This window comes from Rhinolophus ferrumequinum, chromosome 14 (assembly GCF_004115265.2).
Source record: "Rhinolophus ferrumequinum isolate MPI-CBG mRhiFer1 chromosome 14, mRhiFer1_v1.p, whole genome shotgun sequence".
Lineage (NCBI taxonomy): Eukaryota > Metazoa > Chordata > Mammalia > Chiroptera > Rhinolophidae > Rhinolophus > Rhinolophus ferrumequinum.
In genome coordinates this window covers 57,078,698-57,102,330 of record NC_046297.1, presented here as the reverse complement: position 1 = coordinate 57,102,330, position 23,633 = coordinate 57,078,698, and the positions used below count along the sequence as shown (strand labels likewise).

At 40.3% G+C, this 23,633-nt stretch overlaps 1 protein-coding gene across 2 annotated transcripts in view; it reads left to right on the top strand.

The window, feature by feature from the left end:
• Positions 1–23,633, top strand: part of SAMD12 (sterile alpha motif domain containing 12) — a 361,872-nt gene that overhangs the window by 146,686 nt on the left and 191,553 nt on the right. For both annotated transcript variants that reach the window (XM_033126116.1, XM_033126117.1), the window contains exon 3: positions 12,635–12,764. In XM_033126116.1, the coding sequence (XP_032982007.1) occupies positions 12,635–12,764 (130 nt within the window). The remainder of the gene's footprint in view (positions 1–12,634; positions 12,765–23,633) is intronic.

The window sequence follows — 23,633 nt, the reverse complement described above, 5'->3', positions numbered from 1 at the left end:
TAAGTCCTTTTGTATAATTTATTTTTTAAATCATGTATGTGCTTTCTTCAGTAGCCACATGAAGATTAAAAGTAAACAGGATCATTATAGAAGAATAAAAATTACTTAAATTGTTAAGTAAATAAGGATAGCTCATTTTTTGTTCAGAGGAGGATGTGGCCGTAAAGTCTTGTGCATTGACATGGATTCTGGACAAACAGTTGGTAAAAATAAAGGTAATTTTTCCAGTGCGATAAATCCTGGGTAAAATTTTCTTCAATTGTATAAAAGTCAGTGTTTGAAAAGTAAATGTAAATGTATAAGGAAAAGTGTGTTTTTTCTGTTGTCATAATTCATCTTACCTCCATTTTATCTTCCCTATTCTATGTGTGTGGTGAGATTTTCAGAAGTCTAGCAATCTTAGATTGTGCCAGATTATTTGGCTGAATTGAGCAGTTTATCTGAGCTAGGTAGAGTTTGCCCCTGTATTAGCCAGCTTGAGCTGCCATAACAAAACACCAGAAACTATCGAGCATAAGCAACAGACACTTATTTTCTCCTAGCTCTGAAAGTCCAAGATGAGGGTGGCAGCATGGTCAGATTCCGGTGACAACTCTCTTCTTTGTTTGCAGACAGCCTCCTTCTTGCTGTGTCTTCACATTGGCGTTGGTGCAGACAAAGAACTTTGTGGTGTCTCTTTTCATATTGGAACACTAACCCATTGGATCAAGATCCCACATCGTGCCCTCATTTAGTCTTAATTAATTCCATAAAGCCTCACCTCCAGATACAGTCACATTGGGGGTTAGAGATTCAATATATGCATTTTGGGGGAGTATGAACATACAGTCTTTAACAGCCCCCGCTGAATTATGTTGTCATTTGGCTGAAGTGAACATACAGACAGATTGTTTTGCCACTAAGAAGTCATGGAGCTGGGGAGTGGCTATTCTTCGTGTAGGCTAACTTTTAAAGCCCCAGAACACTACTCTTGGAAGTTTTGCATAGACCCAACTCCTACCCTAGTCCAGTGTTTCTAGGCTCTCCAAACCCTGCCCCTGGTAAACACAATTGCGACAACATTTTTCATGCTTTTGTTTTCTCCTGAGTGCCACAGCATGGTGGCCACAACTGCCCTAAAACCCATCAGCCTTCTCTTTTCTGTAAAATCATCTAAAGTAAACACTTGGCCTTTTAATTATTTCGTTTGATCTTCACAACAACTTTGTAAGATGGGCAGAGGTGTTTTTATTCACATTTTCCTGGCAATGTAATTGAGAGACAGAAATTAGCACTGCCCTGTTGTACAATGTAGAAAATGTGCCTGCTTCCATGATAAAGAGATAAATAGCTCTGGACTAGGGGTCAGATGATTGCTGCCAATCCCAGGTGTACGCTTGGCATACCCAGGTTAGGACAGAGGCCGGGTCTTTTATGTTGTTGTTGTTTTTTAAAAGTCTATTGGGGTGACAATTGTTAGTAAAGTTACATAGATTTCAGGTGTACAGTTCTGTAATACGTCATCTATCACATTGTGTGTTCACCACCCAGAGTCAGTTCTCCTTCCATCACCATATATTTGATCCCGTTTACCCTCATCTACCACCCCATTCTCCCCCTTACCCTCTGGTAACCACTAAACTACTGTCTATGTCTATGAGATTTTGTTTCTTCATTTGTTTGTCTTGTTCTTTTGTTGTTTTCAGTTTTATATACCACATATCAATGAAATCATATGGTTCTCGACTTTTTCTGTCTGACTTATTTTTCTCAGCATAACAATCTCAAGACCCATCCATGTTGTCACAAATGGTCCTATTTCACCTTTTCTTACAGCAGAATAGTATTCCATTGTGTATGTATAGCAGGGTCATTTTTGACCAGCTTTATCTTACTTGATTCCATTAAGGAAGCAGTCCAGCCCTGGGAGCCACACTAAGATCTATTTTTCACATCTATTTTTCCCTATGTCCATCAAGCTAGAATGACATCATGAAGTAAGCATCTCACTAGCAATGTGACCTTGGATGAGTTATTTCACCACTCTAAGCCTGTTTCTCTGTAACCTGGAAGTAGTAACTACATTGTAGGTTGTTGGGAAGGTGAAAGGTGATTTATCTAAAATATTTAAAACAATTCTTTCCGTATACTGTGTTACAAAATTGTGTCTAACTACTTATATATGTCTGGAATTATGTATGTGCTTCTGGAATTATGTATGTGCGTCTGGAATTATGTATGCATGCCTGGAATGGCATTCACAAGGCTTCTGTACATTCCTGAGCTTGGTTTGGTCAGACTTGAGCGGGCATGTCCTCATTTCAGAGGAATAAGAAAGAGCATAAAAGCATGAAAGGCCACTTGAGAACTCAGCTCAGACCTGGCCCATCATCACCTCTGCCTTGATCTTTTGGTCAAAGCAGGCCACAAGGCTTTCCTTCGCTCTCCCCTCAACCCCAACCCAAGAGATGGAAAGACAGATGCCACCTTGGGATCGAAAGACCTCGGGTCGTATTACAAAGGGTCATTTTGCACTGAGGACATTTTTGTCATCGATCTACCACATTGTTATTCCAAAGGAATTGTCGTAGAGCTATGAAATGGTGATGATGATCAATAACCATTTTCATGGTTCGTATTTGTTTTCATTTTTGCTTTTGTCATGCTTTCATTCACCCAACATTCACGCTGGGGGTTTGCCCCTAAGGTGCTTGCTCCGAGCGTACGTGCACCTTTGCACCTTGCACGCACAGCATCTCCCATAGAGCGTGCTCGTCCGGGCAGATGAGTGATGTGTTTTCCTGCTGCACTGAGACAGGGCAGACACCAAATACAGTGTGATCCTCTCCCTCCATATTTCTCGTGGCAGGTGCAACAAGCTGGGCTGATAGAAAAAGCAGGCCTTGATAACCAGAGCCATCTGGGATGCCAAAGACATCTTGTTTCCTGTTGACTGCCTGTGCATGTCTGTCTGTTCCCTCTCTGAGCTTTCATTGTTAGAGACCCTGATGCCCAGCGGCAGGCATTTGGGAGGCAGCAGCTCTTACCAGCATTACATGCAAGCGTTCACTTCACAGCTTGTGAGCAGTAGCGGCGACACATCTGGATGGTGCTCCTTTATAAATAGCTCCACCAGGTGCCTGGGGAATCCGGGATGTGTCTTTGACATGGGATTATGACACTTTGTGCAGGACTGTCCCTAGAGACAGGGAGGATCTGACTCTGAGTCGGAGGGAAACCAGTAACACAACCTGTCACTGGAAGATACGAGGTGATAATGTGTGTAGTGCAGGAAAGGCCGGCCTGGGTAGGAAGGAGCTAGCCTTTACTTTGGCTAATTGGGTTTCTCTTTCTGTCTTTCTTCCCCCCTTTTTCTGTATTCCTTTTTGTTCCTATCCAGACCTTTTCCACTGGTGCCATTTTGTTAATTGTATTGGGGAATATTGGGGAACAGTGTGTTTCTCCAGGGCCCATCAGCTCCAAGTTTTTGTCCTTCAATCTAGTTGTGGAGGGTGCAGCTCAGCTCCAAGTCCAGTCGCTGTTTTCAATTTTAGTTGCAGGGGGCGCAGCCCACCATTCCATGAGGGAATTGAACTGGCCACCTTGTTGAGAGCTCGCGCTCTAACCAACTGAGCCATCCGGCCACCCCTTCGGCAGCTCAGCGGCAGCTCGTTGTCTTCATGCTAGTTGTGGAGGGCGTAGCTCACTGGCCCATGTGGGTATCGAACCGGCAACCCTGTTGTTCAGAGCTCGCGCTCTAACCAACTGAGCCACCCAGCTGTCCCTCCACTGGTACCTTTTAATACTCCTTTAATTAATCCTCTTGATACAACTCAGTTGTTTTTCTTTGGGTGTCAGCGCACTATACCTAATTCCACCTGATAATGCCTGCAACTCAAGTCCGCCGGACTCCAAAGACTCTGCCTGGGTCCACTGCACTGTCCTATTGCTGCCCCAAATCAGGCTTGGGAATCTAGCAGGAGAGCGTGGCAATGCCATCTAAGAGATAGGAAGATATACGTTCCTGAATATGTAGTATGTGGCAGGTACTTTTAAAGTGCTTTAGATATACCATTTCTAATCCTTCCACCAATAACAAGATGGGTAGTATTTCCAGTGTGTTGAGGAGCTTGTTTAACCAGGTTGAGTGACCGGCCCAAGGTCACAGTGCTAGTGAATGCTACAGTTGGCCTTCAGTTCAGGTCTGCAGGATTCCAAATGCCAAGACTTTTTCATTACATCACTCTCTGTGTCAATATAAAAAGAAAAAAATGGACGATCAGAAATGTGAGCTGTCGTGCTAAGAATTGGAGTGCTAGAATGACTCTGCTTTTTTGGCTCAATATAAGAGAAATCTAATCAGAGGAAAGGCTGTTTTATTCCCAACCTGGGAATGTCAAGAACACAGCTGGGACTTGAACCAGTTTTCTGACACTCAAGGATATAGGAGCTATGAGATATGATGACGGACCAGACAGTTCTTTCATTCATTCAACAAATAATTATTGAGTGCCTGCTCTGTGCCAGGCACTGTCGTAAAGTTTGGGATTCTTCACAAAATAAGAAAGATCCCTGCCCTTGTGGAGGTTGCAAGGACACGGGAAGGACCTAATAAACAAGATACAAAATAAGTTGAACTACATAGTGTGTTAGATAACACTTACTGTGGAGAAGGAGACTAGAAACAGTGAGAAAGATGATGGAAGTCTGATTTTGGCTTCAATACAATGTAATAAGTTTGGAAGTTCCAGAGGGAGGAGTGTTGCATTTTTTTAAAATAGGGAGATCAGGATAGGACTCACTGAGCAGGTAGTATTTGAGCAAAGGCTTGAAGGAAGTGAGGAAATCAGCCCTGTGGGTTTCTGGGAGAGGAGCATTCCAGGCAAAATAAGAAGTGGGCATAGTTGGTATTTGTGAGCAAGGATGAGGCATAGTGGGAGCAGAATGTATTATGGAGAGAGCAATAAAGCTGACATCGGAAATACTGGGTAGCCAGATTGCTTGAGGTTTTGTAAACTATTGTAAAGATTTAAAATAATCAAATATATGGTGATGGAAGGAGAACTGACTCTGGGTGGTGAACACACAATGTGATATATAGATGATGTATTATAGAATTGTACACCTGAAACCTATGTAACTTTACTAACAATTGTCACCCCAATAAGCTTTAGCAGAAAGAAAGAAAGAAAGAAAGAAAGAAAGAAAGAAAGAAAGAAAGAAGAGAGAGAGAGAGAGAGAGAGAGAGAGAGAGAGAGAGAGAGAGAGAGAGAGAAGACAAGAGAAGAGAGAGAGAGAGAGAGAGAGAGAGAGAGAGAGAGAGAGAGAGAAAGATTGATTTAAAATAAGGGCCAGGGACAAACAGAATGACCTTCGGTATATTAGGTAGCTAGAGAAGGTCATCTCAGTATATCATGATAGTGTTTTGTTCTGTTTTGTTTTAATCAGTATTGTAGGAACGTTACTGATGAAAGTAGACTGAGGTATGGATATACTTGAAGGTAGACCCATCAGGTTTTCCCAATAGATTAGATGGGGAATGCAAGAGAAAGAGAGGAGTCTATGATACATTCAAATTTGGTCTTCAGCAACAGAAGTATAAACTTTTAGATAAGATGAGAAAGACAGTTTTGAGGAGAATAACAGGATTTCAGTTTTGGACATGCTGAATTTGAAATATTTACTGGTTATGTACATGTAACTGAAGTCGTCAGCCGTACATATGATTCTGTAGTTTGGAGAGAAGACTGAGCTGGAGATACAATTTGAGATTCATTAGCATACACCATGATTTAAAAAAAAAAGGCGTGAGACTCAGTGGAGAGCACCAATATGATGTGTGAAACAAACATCATTTGGGGAGCTGGGTGAAAAAGGAGAAGGGTTTAAGAAATACAAATTGGTAGTTATGAAATAGTTATGGGGATGTAAAGTACAGCATAAAGAATATAGCCAATGTTGTAACAACTATGTATGGCGTCAGGTGGGTACTAGAATAACTGGGAGATCACTGTGTATATTATATAAATGTCTAACCATTATGCTGTATATCTGAAACTAATATAAAACAATATTGAATGTCAACTGTACCTGAAAAAAAAGTAATTAAAAAAAACAAAATGGAAATCAGTGCAGTGGGTGGTGAGATTTGTCTTATATTGCTCCAAAGGCAGTACTCAAGAAACAGTGAGAAAGATGATGGAAGTCTGATTTTGGCTTCTATACAAAACACCATTTTAAACTACTAGAGCTTATTAGTAATGGAGTGGCCTGTTTCACAAGATGCCTTTTCTGATGCTGCAAATTTTCAGGAAGAGTCTCAAATCTAGATCATTGAATTTTATGCAGCTCCCCAGAGAGAGAGAGAGAGAGAGAGAGAGTGAGAGAGAGAGAGAGAGAGAAAGAAAGTAATTATTTTCTATTATGAGATGATAGTTGGTCTTTATCAAAGTAAAGTTGTTTACACACACACACACACACACACACACCTTAATATATTCATCAAAGTCCAGGTTTACAACCACCATTTTAAATGTTTACAGCGGATTGGATTCTTGCCTTGGGTTTAAGTTTGAACTTACTGTTTAGATTCCTTCAAACTTTTGGTTTCTGTGAGTGTGGTTCCAAGCATTTAAGAATGAAAAAGACCATCACTAAAATTCAATATAAACAAATTAAGGGAACAAATTATATCAGGCCAGACTTTTTTTTTTTTTTTTAATGGCACCACCATAACGATGTTTGAGAACAGTGGTTCTCACACTTTTAGTCCCAGGACCCTGCTGTATTCTTAAAAGTTATTAAGGACATCAAAAAGCTTTTTTTACATGGATGGTGCAAATATAGGCGAATAAACCAAGACCCTGGTTAAAGGATCTCAGATAATGGGTTGACACCTGCAAGACAAAATTTGAGGTTCATAAAAATTTTCCTTCTGGATAAGAGAGCCCCAGTTGGACAGAAATTCATCTGAAGAAGACTCAAAGTTTTAGATTTCTTCCACGTTCAGTGTGGGAGCCAGTGATGTGACTCAGTAATAATAAAGGTTTAGGCTTCAATAATAGGGCACTGCCTTTGAAGGAAATACTAACAAGCTACAATGCCCTGTGGAGGAAACTAGAAAGTATAAGGTCTAAAACAGATGCCATGTAAAGAACGGTTGAAGAAACGAATAATGCCACACCGTGTCCTTGGAGAAATGACTACCATTGCGTACACATTTCTGTCACTTAGAGGTGCCGTGCTGCTCAGAAGAGATCAGCATCCCACATTCGGAAGTATGAGATGATCCAGGTGGTATTAAAGCAGTGGTTAGCGATGGGAAGTTTTGAAATAACACTAGATATCTCTAACTTACATTCATCCAACAGGTAATGTGTTCAACTTTGCTAGTAGAAACTTACTAGCAAAGAGATGTCATCTCTTTGGGAGGCATGACATTTAGGAGCTTCATTCACCATAAGGTATTTTAGTCCAAACCCCTAGAATGGCCCAATGGATCTCATTAGTTACCCTGGAAACCGAATACAATGGAAGAGATACTATTTAATTTTTTTTTTCTAAACACCTTCTTCCATGAAAGAGTTAAGGTGACAAAAGAGGACATTATTGGTACTTGAAAGTTTATTAACTCAAATGCCAAGTGTTATGTGAATTCGCCTATCCTTTGTTGTATTTAGAGTCCCTTTTTGGGTTAAAGAGCATCAAAAAATGCTAAAGTAGACATTGATGGGTTGTGTGTGTGTTCCTCCTCCTGCCCTTCCGGTTTCCTTTCTTCCATCTTGAGAAAGATTACGCAATGAGAGCCAATAAAATAGACTGGGAACTAAAGAAACAACATTGCCGGATGGTAAGAGAAGAAAGAGGCAATGTTTAGAGCTTGCAAATACTTGCTTATACGTGGGATGCTGCAAATGTGTTTACCATTTTGTGATATTGTGATAAAGTGACTGTAAAGCTCACTTTGTCCTTCTAGTAGATAGAAGCCATCTCTGCTTTCTCTACTGTTTTCACAATCAACTCACTGGGCCTCATGTAAGCTTACCTAGTTAAGGGTTTGTACAGCCATCTGGAGCTTAAAATTGCCGTGTTCTCCTATAAATCCAAACCCTGGAAATTAAAAGAGGATTTATGTTGCAAAACAGATAAGGGATAATTGGATTACAAAATAAAATTTACCTTTAAAAATGTTTTGTGTATGTTCTTCCAATAACAAACTTCTTTGATGCATTTAAGTATTTTTATTAGCAGAAAAGCTTCAAGTTTACCTTGAAGAACTTAAAACTTGAGTTGTTTTCAGTTCAATACAAATCAGAGATTACTGTACAGCATCGTTGAAATTTTTGTATAAAATAGGATCATTTCCAAAAAAAAGTAATTTGCAAAACAACTTTCCCTGAGAAAGGTGTCTTTTGCATAAAACAAGGACTTCCTGTAAAACAGGAAGTCAAAGCTATTTCAGCTCCTCTATAGAAAGGCCTGGACCCATTCAGAAAGGACAAGCCTGGGATCCTGCTTGTGTCACAGTGCAAATGGGTTACACTAACAAACTGCCTCCGGCCTCTCTCGGGCAGCAAAACAAACCAAAACTGTCTCTAGAGTTATAAATCCAGAGAATGCTGTAGTCGACTGAACATGGAGAAAAAGAACTGAGGCAAATGTTTTTTTTTTTTTAAATGTTTGCCTTTGGGCAGGATATTTTTTTTTATTTACTATTTCTAATAAATATGAAATACTGTATCTGGGTTTATGAACTATTATTATTTTGGTTTAGGCTCCTACTGTGGGAAAGAAAAAAACACAGCATATCAGAGACAGTTATCATCTAGAGTGGGTCTAAATAGAGGTGTGAGTGTTGGTAGCCAAGGGCCGTTAAAATACTAACACTGTGAAACTATTACGATTTGACAACTCCGCACTGCCCAGTGGGACAATGTGATAAATAGGTTGATGTGAGCTGAACAAATGCTTGTTGTTTCAAATTGCACATAGATACAAAGGTCAAGCTCTATGAAGGAATCAGGTTATGACATTCACTCCCAAAACTTGGTTGCTGTTGGGGATGGGACATCACGATAGAAGAAGAAGTAGGGAAGTGGCCTGAGGGGTTACACAGACAGAAGTTCAGGCAGAACAAATGAAAAGCTGCTCTGAGAACCCAGAAAACAGCACCAGACTGGAACAACTGGAGTCATGATGGCTCTTAAGTAAATGAGAAACAAACGAATAATAATTTCATAATAAAGGCAAGACTCGTCTCACTATCTGATTACCGAGAGACAACGGTGCTTATTCACGGCAGGAATCTCCATCCCTCCTCATTTTGTTTGCTATACCAGTTTACGTGGAGGCATTTCTCTGAAAAATTTATGCCTAAAGCTCTGAGTTTATTGCTGTCCAAGCAAGTAATAACCAAATGACTGCTTAGCAAGAGTATGTTCTGAAGGAAAAATGAACCAGCTCCTGGAGGGTTAGCCTCATTTCTGATAAAAGTTAAGTTTATAACAAAAGCATACATGATGGGCTGGTGAGGACGTGTTGTGAGTTGACTTGGCACGTTTGAGTCCATCTCCACCTGAAGTCTCCAGGTGACTGGACTTGTCTTTGTGCTGAGGGTCCTCTGTTTCCTAGGAAATGCGCAAGTTAAAGAACAGCTCTCCAGGAAGTTCAGTAGATAGATGTATAAGCACCTTTATCCTGTTGCCATTCCCTTCCTAATTTACAGCTTTCTGTAACTGGTTTATAGGCGGTTTCCAAAAAAAAAATGTGATTAGCTTTACTTGCAGGAAGCTTGCAAGGGGTTTCAGGGTCATGATGTGCCAGCTATGAACTCATTCTGCTAATCTGAAGGAAAATACCTAGAGCAGGAAAGAGCCAGATTCAGAAGTGCTGACTTGTGAAACGTGGCAGCAAGTGCATGTCTAGCTAGAAGAGCCAAAATACTCGTATCCTAAGCATGCAAAAGGAAAGGAGGTGATGACGGGCCAAAAGGGAAAAACTGAAACATCGAAACATTTACTCATTTGTACCATCCATGTCAAAGCTCCTTCTCTCACATCAAAACTAAGAAAGCAATTGATATGGTTGCAAACAGAGGTTACGGGGACAAGGGCTGGAAGCCTGTAACCCGGGGATGTAGGGTCAGAGGAAGAGGTCAAGTTTGGTTAGGAGCCATATGAGCACAACAGAAGGGGGTGGAGAGCAGCCAGGGCGAGACTTGAAATTCATTGCTGAGTAAATAATAAGCAGGTCTGTGAACCCAAACTGCACCCAAACGCAAAAACGGTTTCATTTCATTCATTCATTCACTTATTCATCGGCCATTAGAGCATCTATTACATGTAAGACACTCAGGAGAGCACAGTTATAACACTTCTATCCTCACTGAACATACAACTTAGTGTTCGTTATTAGGGTTACAAAACAAATTACCCCGAACTTAATGGTGGAAGACAACTATTTATGATGCTCATGGATTAGATGGGTCAGGAATTCTCTCACGGCTCTGCTTGGATGGCTCCTCCCTGCATCATGGTGTCTGGGGGCCTCAGCTGAGGCTGGAATCATCTGAAGCTTGTTTCCACATTTCTCTGAGGGCTTGTGTTGGTAGTTGCAGTCAGCTGTGTCCTTCTCTCGGTGCTTGGCCAAAACTCCTGCACACGGTCTGTCTCTTCATGTAGCGTGGGCTTCCTCACAATATGGTGGCTGGGTTCCAAAGGAGAGTGCCCGAGAGGGTAAGCCAGGCAGAAACTATCCTTTTCATGGCTTACCCTCAGGGGTCACATTCGTAGGTAGCATCAACTGTGCTCATTGGTCGGGACCATCATAGACTCTGCCACACTTCAAGGGGCGGGCACATCAACCCCAAATACAAGTGGGGGAATGCCAGGCACAGGAAATGAAAAGTAGATATGTGTGTGTATGTATGTATGTGTACATATGTACATATATCAAATCATCTTTGGAAAATACAATCTATCACAGTAAGAGTGAAAAAAATTACCACAGCACAAAGTGAAAAGTAATAAATATCGTTTGTGATTATTTTGTAAATGACGGCACACATAATCATACAACTGGAAATACACTAATGAAAATAACACCTGAGCACTATGTTTTCTAAACTTGAATCACTTGCATGTCACTTCCTCTATATTTACTCTTATTATCTGTACTATTGTTTTCTGAACGTTTTCTTAAAATTCACCCACTGTTTTTTTGTTACTGAAGTTTGTTTTAAAAGCAAACTAGATAGTACTACCAAAAATAAGATTTATTTTTGCCATAATTTATTTGCCATAAAATAAAAGCAACCTTAAATATAATAAAAGTAAAACAAAACAGTTACTAGGTGCTAGATGTACTGCCTTCTGTTGAAGGATTTGAGGATGAAGGGACCCCTCTCTTTGTCAAAAAATACTTTAGCAGGTGTTAGAAAGATGTTAAATCACACTCATAAAATTGAGGCTCTCCCCTTGACTTCATCTGAAAGACTGAAAGAGAAGCAAAAGCCAGTGATCCCTAGTGAGAAGGTGAGTGATATTTATGGCCAGGTCTGTGTGCCACCATCTTTTTAAAAGACTATCAACATTATAATCCTACTTTGTTGGCAAATACTGATCCAGAATGATAAAAATTATAGATACTGCATTTCCCCGAAAATAAGACCTAGCCGGACCATCAGCTCTAATGCATCTTTTGGAGCAAAAATTAATATAAGACCTGGTCTTATTTTAATACAAGACCCGGTATAATATAATATAATATATAATACCGGGTCTTATATTAATCTTTGCTCCAAAAGACACATTAGAGCTGATGGTCCGGCTAGGTCTTATTTTCGGAGAAACACAGTAGCTAAGCTTTCCTCCAGCCCCAACCAAGTTTCTGGGATCCGTGAGGAAGACCAGCATCTAGCACCATTGCTTCTTGTTAACTAATGAATGTGTTTGTAACCCACCATCTGTCAAAAGCTGGGTCCTTGTAGCTCTGTGTTTGGCTTGGTTTTTTAAACACCTCCGTGAAAGATCCAGTGTGTGTTCGAGGGCCACGTAAGGTCCAGCTACCCTCTTTATCTTATTACCATTCCCCACACGCCTGCAGAATTGACTTTTTGCTTCCCCACTGTGGCATAACTAATTTTCCTAGACTTTACAGGACCGCCCTCAGTCCATAGCTCCCAGGCCAACTTGCACTTTTTAATCCGCAGTATCTAAATCCTATAACATTCATTTAAAAAATAATTACTAGCACCTGCCAGGACTAGTGTTGTACTAGGCCCTAGAGATACCAGCAGACAAAAGATGGATACTTTCTTAGAATACAGAGAAAGGCCACATGGAGGCAACTATTTCCCCCCTAAAATTTAATTAGTTGCTTAGCAAGTCTATTGTCTTGTTGTTAAGCGTATTCATCAGAAAATACTCCTTCCTGGAGATTTTCCCCAGGAGACATGACAACTCGAGGGGAGGTCTGCTTCTCATGGGCTTTTCTACCTGGAGCTTTCCTTTCTTGGCTTTCAGGGCAAGAAAGAAGGTTGCTGAGGTGAGGAGGACACGAGCAAGATATTGATCTCTGGGGAATCCAGCCTGTACCACATTCTAACAGTAGCGCCTTTCTAGGCATTAACAAACTCCTTTTCCTTCTTTATTTACAGTCAGCTGCAGTGAAACTGTCAAAACCAGTGGCTCTGTGGACTCAGCAGGATGTCTGTAAGTGGCTGAAGAAACACTGTCCGAATCAGTATCAGATCTACAGTGAGTCATTCAAACAGCATGACATAACTGGTAAAGTATGCAGTATCCAAAATATTTCTCTCCCCCTCTCTCTCCCTCTCCCCCTCACCATGGCCTTTCCCATACTCTTGCAACGAGACAGCATCTTCCTGCCGAAATTTTCTGGCATCAGTTTACTTTAAAAGGGGTCATCAATTCCAGAGCCATGACAGCCACGCTACTTTGACGTTACTCTAGAGAACCATGGATTTTGAGCATCCATTATAAAAGGCTGTGGGCATCAGGGTACGGGGTTGGTGGAGTCTAGAGAAAAGAAAAGCAGTCCTAGAGAAAAGGGAGGGAATCTTTCAAATTAGCGTGGTTACAGGATCAGGAGGTAGATGTTCTTCGTAGAAAATATTTCTAAATAGGAAAATTCTCAAGTGAATATAGTACTACTCACTCACTACCCCTGAGATAAATACCTTCAAAGCACAAATTTAGATGAAGAGGCTTTGAGAACTATATGTGGCGGTCAAAAAGCACTTGGAAGCAGAAAATACGACAGTGTAATAAACTGTCAAAGCCCTTAGGCTCCAAGTCTCTTAATTGGAGAATAGAGTGGCCAAGGAGGAGTGGGCAGGCCCACTGTGGGAGCCCAGACGTCGCCTGCCCTTCTGCCCTGAGACTGCTTTATGTGGCAGCATTCCTCCCTCCTTCCTCCTTTGCAAACACCGTGATAAAACATAGGGCCGAGGAATACTATCTGTGCATCAAACTGGGCTTCAGGAGTTAAAAAATGGTGACATCGTGGTTCTAGTCAAGATTCTTCCCTTTTTTTCTGAGAGAAAACTGATACGTACTCTGGTGGGAAGGTGACGTGCTCTTGAGTCGTTCAGCATTCCAGGTGCCAAGGCTCTTTCCAAACGCGTGCTTTCTAGCTTCTGAAATCCTAACCTCTCTATGTTCCGTTCACTTTGGAAAGGGGCGTGTTAGGCAGAAAGTATTTATTTTTGCAGTTCGGTTCTTACCCTGTAGCGTTGAGATCTGGAATGGATCCCACCTCCCTAGGGCAGGACTTGATGGGTGGTTTTCAAAGTGTGTTCTGTGGAGCCCCTGGGGGCACTCGAGGCCACCAAAGTGACAAGGGGGGCAGGTGCTTGGGGTAGAGGTGGGTATGTCAACCAAAGCAGCTCCTTTTGTGTCTGTTATGTCTATTTGAATTATATAGAAAACGTGATTTGGAAAAAAGTTTTCTACCACTGATCTTTAAAAAACACTAAGCTAGATTATCCTAGAGTTGTGCTGACCAAGTTGATAATGTTTAATATATAAGGAACACACCCAAATATAACTCAGGCTGAGTTCACAGAGCGTGAAATCCTCCTAACTTAAGTACAAAAATGGTCCTTAGTGTACTTCCTCTCCCCACCTAGAGGTAATGGCCCATTTCGATGAAATTCCTAACGTTCTGAAGGCAGAGTTGGAACGTAGCTTAGATTCCAGGTGTTAGGTTTTATTTCTTAGTCCCTCTCTTAAGACTGTGAGACAATCCCCTATAGGAGCCGTTATTCTTCCCCTAAAAGTGATCAGTCAGTTAGTAACCACCTGGCTGATTATGGAAGCCTGCATCAGATCACGTCTGCCTAACGCTTCTTAATGCCTGTGTGATAGTAAGGACAAAGCCTTTTTCATGATCTTATTTGAAAGTAGCGTTATCTTTTATTATGGGTGAGAATTATGAGATACCCTGGAGGGAAAGGTAAACATCTATAATGCTTGGAAGAAGCTGAGCATTTTGCTCCTCAGACATGATGAGCTCCTGGTTCAGTGCTTGTGGACTAAATGGCACCACCTCCGAAGGCTTTCCGTTAAGTGACATGAGGAGAGGGGGTGTGGGAATGACATATGTGCCTCAGACAGCTCTTACCGCTTTGGGCGGCACATGTGGTCTCCATGGAACACCACTGACCATTGGTAAATCACAGCCTGCTTGGGACCTTGGGCAATGTCCTGGCTAGGATCCTGGGCAAGTTAATTAATATCACTCCCTCGTCTCCAAAATAGAGGTACATAATAGTACCTGTGTCAGAGGGTCGTTGTGAAAATTAAATGTAGTAATAGAAGTACACCACTCAGTCAGCCATTTGTTGACACCTTCTGCATGCCAGAATTGCACAATTACTTATGTCAACACTCATAGGGAAGTTTCCAAAAACATACTATTACTTCATTCTAAGGGCAGCCTGTGTTCTGGCAAGAAAAGAAAGCAGGGAATTATTTGGGGACTTAGGGAACAGAGAAAATGGTTTCAGGTTAACATTTGGTCCATGTCTTTTTGACATGCACCTCTTTGAAGCCTCAGAAGACTACTCTCTTCCTTTCATTCTCTGGCCCAGGAGCAAATGTGAAGTAGCCAAATGATCGCAAGGTCCAAGTGGGCAGAAAATAGCTTTCAGGCCCTAAACCAGCCTGCCCTTGCCAGCCCGGTAATGCTAGAAGCTCTGGGAATCCTAGAACCTTGGGAGGCAATGATCTACAGGGCAAAGAGGTTTATAAAAACTATCGAGACGTGATGACAGAGCGAATCTCAACAGCCGGTGCAGGTGGTAGAGTGACCTAGGGAGAGGTCAGGGCTGTGGTTACAAGTGCCCGGTCAAAGCCCGGACTGCACCTTAGCTGTGTGACTTTGTGACGGTTACGTGATGCACTTCAGCTTTCTTCAGCTGTTAAAAGGGAATGATGATACTAGTACCTGCCTGACAGTGTTGCTGTGACAGGTAGTTCACGGCCATAGGAAACGTGCAAGTAAATGTTAGCCGCTGCTGTTTCCCTAGGTGCTGTCCTGATTTCTATGAAAACAAACAACACATATAAACGGTGTTGAATTCACCTATCTTTATTTTCATGAAAATTGGGAGATGAGCAATGCCTGGGCTGGTAAATATCCAGTGCTTGTCTGCGAGGCTGCAATGAAGGTGCTCACGTGTCTCTTGTTTATGCTTAGATTCTCCTGAATATTGCTGTGCGTTTATTTTTCTTAAAGCAAGGATCTCCAGTGTTATGCTCATCAAGGAGGTGTGGTATATCAATGTAATATATAAACAATCCCTTAATGTAGAGGCAAATGGTACCGTGATGGTAAATACAAAGGACATATGTTAAATGGAAAGAAAAAAGGACAGGCTTTCTGATCACAGACCCAGGCCAAATCCTACCCCCTGGTCCTCCACCCTCAACCTTTGACGCATAATAACTGTACAACGTCACACAAGTTTCTCATCAGTGAAATGAGAATAACATTTGTCTTCAAGTGTGATTGGGAAGGTTAAATGAGATGATACCTGTGAAGGGCCTAGCTTAATGCCTGATACCTACCGTGTTTCCCCGAAAATAAGACCTAGCCGGACAATCAGCTCTAATGCATCTTTTGGAGCAAAAATTAATATAAGACCCAATATTATATTAATTATATTATATTATATTATATTATGTTATACTATATTATATAAGACATGGTCTTATATTAAAGTAAAATAAGACTGGGTCTTAATTTTTGCTCCAAAAGATGCATTAGAGCTGATTGTCCGGCTAAGTCTTATTTTCAGGGAAACACGGTATTAGACATTTACCCATTTAGCAAGTATTTATGAAGCATCTACCCTGTACCAGGTTTGGGGAACATAACAGTGACTAAGGTAGTCAGATCTGTGCTGGGAAAAATTTATTACATCCATGGAAAACTATGCATCGTCAATAGCACACTATTTGGACTATCTTAGAGAGCTGGCTTACAGTTCTGTGCATTGTAGACAACCGATAGCAATACAAAATAATTCTTGCTATAGACATGTAAATTCTGTCCCACAGAGGTTCGAGTAACTTCCCTAGCTACTGGGGGAAAGATGAGTTTTCCTTCCATTTACACATTCATTTTACTCTTCCTGATCTATAATGTGTCTGCTCTTTGGATCCCCCTTTGAGCCGTTGTAACATCGTCTCAGTTTCCTCGTTAATGAGTTAAACAAAAGCTTAAACATGTGTTCATATTTGTATGAATGAGGGTCATGATTTTAACTTTTTTTGAAAATTTACCCTTTGACCTTGGGAGTTTAAATTTTTTTTTTTTAATTTATGTTGTAGCCAGTAATTCCACTGTGTGAACATTTCCTGATGCCTTTGTTTGAAGGACATTCAATCCTAAACCACCTTTCCCCCCAGTTTCTTCAAAGTCCGAGGGGACTTAGATATGTCTGAACCCACCAGCATGCAGATTTTCTATTAGAAGTTCTGGGGATAACGTGGTGTCCAGAAAGTACCTACTGTTTTGCAGCAGAAGTGTTTAATCAGAAGAGAAGCTGTGAGTGTTAACTCCCAGCAGAAGAGCTCTTAAACAGGTATAAGATGGTTAGGACACCTGAGAGGCATCGGGATAGATAGGTTTAAATCATGAGATTAGGCTTGAAGGAAAGAAATGTGTCTATTTTCCTGTGCTTGCAAGATTTCTTTCCCCAGCTTCCTGAGGCCAGGCTTAGAATGCTGATGAGGAAGGAAGCTCCTGGGGCCAGTGGAAGCTTACAGTCCACTTTTCAGATTCTCTTTTGTGCACAGTTAAGAATCTTTTCAGGTTGGAGGCATTTCAGCCCCTGGCTGTGCCTGGTATTCTTCCTGTGGAGGTTGATAAAGTCAACTCACCCCTTCAGCGGCAATTCTTCCATCTTTAAAGCGTTCTAATAAGCCAACTTTAAAGGCTGATTTTCATGGGTGAAGGCCTCAGACTGCTCCAGGATACAAAACATTTTTTTAAAAAGCTATTTTGAATATGTAAAAGGTGTCCGTGCCATCTGCTTCACGAAACAGCCACGAGAATCCATTAGATGCCTAGATGTCTGCAGGAATAAAGAGTTATCATACATACAGGGATCCCCTGCAAATGTTCAATATTGATTTGTCCTATTGCTCAGTGGTCTCCTACAGAAGAGATGAATATTTCTGGTCCTTTCTCTGCTTCCACCACTGCCCACTTGTTCACAGTATTTCCCCTGTTCAAAATTTTCTGAGGCGACGTGGCATCTGAAATATAGCAGTTCTGCGTATGCTGTTGAAGAAAGGGGAAGCCTCTTTATCTTTTTCAGACCTTCAAATTGTGGTTCTGTGTGTTTACGAACATTGTTCCCTTCAGGGCTGACTTCTCTGAGCTGTTCCACCCCTTTATCCTTCTGCCTTTGTCATCTTGTCTTTTATTACGGTTAGAGTTACCCATGGAGACCAGTGGGGGTGTGCAGTTAACAAGTGTCAAAACAAGTGAAATAATTACTTTATGTGATGTACCTATGAGAATACTACTTCATAGAATCTAGGTAAGCCAAATAAAGTGTGGGTATATTTAACTACCACTGTGCCTCCTCTGCACATTTTCTTGTCTTTATTGGTTTTCCCTCTGGATATTATGTTCTACTTTTCCATATCTTGGTGTTTTGTTATATTTATTTTTTGTATGAACTGCTCTACATTTCTTTCTTTTCTTTTTTTTTTAAATTGAACCTCCAGCAGCATTTTCTACCTGTGTAGGAAAGTTTCTGACATCCTCAAGGCCTCAGTTTCCCCTGAGTTCATTTTCCAGTAACAGCATTTATTCTTTGTTGTTAATCTCTTTTGGTGGAAAGCTTACAAACATCACTTTTATATTCCTTAGCATCCTTACTCCAAGGGTGCTGAATTTGGTTGTCTTGATGATTCGAGATGATAGACTTGTGAATGTTGGAAAGTCTTTCGGGATGTCATCCAGGGTTTTATGGGGTGGATGAAAAATACCCCTGTCAATGAGAAATATGAATGGAGATCAGAATATCAGCTGGATTCCTGATTAAGCTTTTTTGGAGAACGTCATTTAGATCTTCAGACTAATTGATTTGCTAAGAATAGGTTCCCTCTAAATTAGGCATTCTGATCACCGGCATACCTGGGCACTGGCCCTTTTACCATGTGGCAGAAAGCAGATTACATCAGGCACACAGGTCACGAGAGAGGACAGAAGATGAGTCTGGGCTGAGCAAGCCCATTTCCTGCTTCCAGAGGCACCAAATCGAGGGCAGGAGAGAGGCTGGGAGCAGTACTCGGGCAGGTCCTTCCACAAGGGAGCGGGAAGAGGAGGGAATGAGTGTCTTCCCATCAGTTCAACTAAATGTCTCCCCACGTGTCCTCTCCAACATTCCTGCCTGATGGCCAGCCAGCTTTTGCTTGAACACCTCCAGGGATGACATTTCATCATTTTTAACAGCAAATTCTTTTTTCTGTACTAAGGTTTTGGGGGTGGTGATGGTGGCGGTGGTGGTGAAGGTGGTGGCGGTGGCTACAGTGTTTCATTTTCCTTACTCCATCCTACTGTACACTGCAGTGCAGGGCTCTCAAATGCCATGCTGTTTTCTACCACCCTCAAACTCACCTATTTATCTGCATAATCCCAACTAGCCTTCACGCATTAGTTCACGATACCACCTCCTACAGAAAGCCTTTCTTGCTCCTCCTCACCTGCATTGAGTAACCCGTCCTGTAGCTGTCAGGATTGGCCCTGGGGTAGAACTTGTCACATTATGTTGATAGTTGAAAAGTTTAATTATTAGAAAGTTCTGCTGCGGTTTAACTGAAACCATTTAGCTCCCATGTAGGTTCCCAGGTTACAAACTTTTGCTGAAGAAAGCCCTTGATGACTGCCCCTAGGACAGAGTCTTGCTGCCAGCCCTCAGGGGAGCCATGGTGCCATCTCCCCCATCCTTGCTTCATCCCAGAGGACCATTTGTTGATTGGATATCCCCCAAAGCCTCCTTCCACGTTCCTTCTTCATCTCTAGTAGATGTCTATCTTTTGTTGCACTGAAAAGGTACAGACTATCTGATGGGATATTCCTAAATTTCTTTTACCCTATATCAAATCTATCTTCTCCTTCCTCTTGTTTCAGAAAACATACGCTTATTCCCTTCTACAGGCATGCCTCAGAGATATCGTGGGTTCAGTTCCAATCCATTGCAATAAATATCACAATGAAGGAAGTCACACACATTTTTTTTTGGTTCCCCAGTGCCTGTAAAAGTTATTTTTACACTATACTTGTAGTCTATTAAGTGTGCAATAGCATTGTGTCTAAAAAAATATATATACATACCTTAATTTAAAAATACTGTGTTGCTAAAAAAAATGCTAACCATCATCTGAGCCTTCAGTAAGTCGTAAGCTTTTTGCTGGTGGAGGGTCTTGCCTCGATCTTGATAAAAATGTATCTATAAAACAAAGTGCAGAAAAACAAGGCATGCCTGTACAACCAAACTTTTCTGCCTCTGCTTTCACCAGACATCTCCTATATCCTCTGGATATTTGCTTCCTTTTACCGTCATCCTCTCATCTTCAATCTATCTACACGGGTTACCTCCTTTTCCCTCTAAATAGTTCCAGTCTAGCACCTTGACCAGCCCCTTTCTATGCATTTATTTGTTAAATCGTAGTCAATTCATTTATTTTTAAAAATGTATATCGCCACTCCCACTTTCCAGGCAGAAAACTATACCCAACAACTTTAGAATACATACTCTTTTCAAGTTTATGAGAATTATTCACCATGATATACTATATGCAAGGGCAGAAATAAGTCTCAATAAATTTAAGAAAACTGAAGTCTTACATGGTATATTCGCTCTCTGACCACAACTGAATTAAATTAGAAATCATTAACGAAATGAAATATCAAGAAAATCCCACATGTTTAGAAACTTAACACACATCTAAGTAACCACATGGGTTAAGAAAATCACAAGAGAAATTAGAAAATATTTTGAACTGAATAATAATAGAAATGTAGTGTTTCAAACATTTGTGTGGTATAGCTACACAAGTAGAACTTAGAGAAAAATTATAGCATTTAATGCCAATATTAGAAAAGAAAGAATATTTTAAATCAGTGAATGAAATTTTCACCTTAAGAAGTTAAAACTGAAAACCACACTAATCTTAAAGAGCTGAAATCAGTGAGACAGAAAATAAACCAAGCAACGAAGAAAATTAACAAAGGTAAGTTGCTTTTTTAAAAAAATCAACAAATTTAATAAATGTCTAGTTAGACTAAAAAGGAAAGAGACAATATCCGTAAAGCAAGTGGAGCTATCAGTAAATCTTCTACATATATTAAAAGATAATATGAAAATATTATGAACAACTTTATGTCAATATACTTAACTTAGTAAAATGGATAAATGACTTAACAAAACTAACTTAAGAAAGCTAGAAAATCTGAATAGCCTCCTATCTCTTAATAAATTAAGCTTTTAATCAGAACTTCCCACAAAGAAGATTCCAAGCACAGAAGACTTTTTGCAATGAATTAAAACAGACAAGAATGAGTAACCAAACTTACACAAATTATTTAAAAAGTAAAGGAAAAGGGGAGCACTTACAAACTCATTTTACGAGACCAGAATAACTGTGATACCAAAACCTGACAAAGATATGACAAGAATGGTATGGTACAGACCAATATCTTTCAGGAGCATAAACCTAAAAACCTTCCCCAAATACAAATTGAATCTAGCAATAGATGAAAAAGATATTACATCATGATCACGTGACGTGTGCGCAGGAAAGCAAAGTTGATTCCGTTTCTGAAAATCAGTCAGTGTGATTCCCCACATCAATAGAATAAATGAAGAAAATCATATGATCATCTTACTAGATACAGAAGACTTCCAGTTTCAGCTCTGATATGTAAAGAGCTTGAACGTCATCACTCAAATTCTTTACTATAAGAAAAAGCTAGACAAACTGAAAATCAGTGATTTTTATTTTTTGGACCCATCACCACAAGGCAAATCATGACCTTGACATCTGAAGAGTAAGGCACACGTGGGAGATGTAACCCTGAAGACTTGCTAAGCTGGAGTAGACAACAACCCAATAATAATGGACTAAGGATTTAGACCCTTCACAAAGAAGATTAAAACATGGCCAATGAGACATGAAAATATGCTCAGCGATATTGTCATCAGCAAAATGCAAATAAAACCACAGCAAGATACTGCTTTACACCAAGTAGAATGGCTAGAGTGCAAAGGAGTGGCATTACCACGTGTTGCTAATAATGTGTAGGAACTGGATCGCTCATACATTGTTATTGTGAGTGTAAGATGGTGCCCCCTCCTTTAAATACTGTATTTACATACTTAATTGCACACTTATTTAAATGTTCCTGGAATTCTACTCAGCGGTATTTACCCAAGAGAATTGGAAACATATGTTCACAAAAATGCCAGTCTGCTGATATCCAAAGGAGCTTTAGTCAGAGCAGACAAAAATGCTAAACAATGCTTCGGTCCATCAAAAGCAGAATGGATAAAAACGTCGTGGTATATTCACACCAAAAACACCTCTCAACAATAAGAAGGAACCCAACTACTGATGCATGCGGCCACATGAATGAAGCTCACATTGTGCTGCGTGAAGGAAGTTAGAAACAAAAGAGGAAAAAAAAATTGGAATACTGTGTGATTCCAAAATTGGAATACTGTGTGATTCCAATCATATGAAACTCTAAAACAGACAAAATTAACCTATAGTGACAATCAGATTAGTGATTGCTTGGAGTGGGGGGTGGAAGGGCGCTGGACTGAACAGAGGAGAAAAGGAACTTTCTGTCCTGAAAGAAAAGTTGTATATCTTTGTCAAAACTTGTCTACTTGGCCCTTAAAATGTGTAAAACTTATTGTAAGTTGTATCTCAATAAAGTTGTTTTTAAAAACTTGTGTGCTTTCCAAATTTTCTAAAATGGCATACTGTCTTTAAAAGGAAAAAGTATAAATGTCATTCTACATCTTTTCATACTGGCTGTAGGATGAGCGTTCAGAAAATTGCATTTAGAATAAGATGGTAATTAGATAAATGTGGTTTTCATTATTTATTTGATAGTTATAGATATAGATTAGATATAGATATAGATATAGACAGAGAGATTGAGTTTGAAAATTCACTTTACGTATTTTTCACTGCAAGAATGATCTGAAGATACCAGAACATTTTTATAAAGAAAGGCATCGTTTTACCAGTTGTTGGAAGATTATCACTGATGAGCAACTTTCTTGTCTTATTAAGATTCTGCCTGTCTAAACCTACACCAATGCATCCAAGACTTTGGATATTACAGATAAGTTAAATTTCAGAAAATATTTTTCAAATGGTACATAATTGCCACCTTTGTACTTTACACATTAATAATTTTTTTAGTGGAAAACCACCCTCACCACCATTTTATAAATCAAAGGCATACACACACACACATACACACCAAAAAAATCTCATGATTTAAAATGGAATAAATTTCACTTTAAGAACAGCGTACGTTATTTTTATTTCTTCCATTTTCATCGCAGAACAACACCACTTTGTAAGTAGTATAAGGAAACTGCTGCTCTAACGGGACCTTTATTGATATTCTAAATACAGCATTTATTTACTATTAGTGATATTTGACAGGATAAGAATGGAAGTTGTCACCAAATGAACTCTTTGTTGTTTCATAGGTCAGAGAACTAAAACAGTAATATTCTTGTTTTTTTTAACCTACAAAATTGACTTCAATATACCCCCATTTATAGCCCTTCCCTCCCCCACTGACTGCCCAGGGTAGGAATATTATAATCAAGGCACTGGAAGGATTCCTACGGCCCCATGATTCAGTTTTCTTTCAAGTGATTTTCCCCTCCCCTCAGCACTTTTATAGTCTTTGTGGTTTGGGAAACTAAGACTTAACGGAAAGGTCCCACAGCCAAGAAATGGAGAGCCAGGGCCTGTTACTAGCTTTCTGAACTCTTCTCCAGCGAGCACCCCCTCTCAATCACCAGACACCCTGTTGTCTTTCCCTAGCCAGCACCAGGTAGCAGAGCCCAAGCCAAAGGCTCCTCA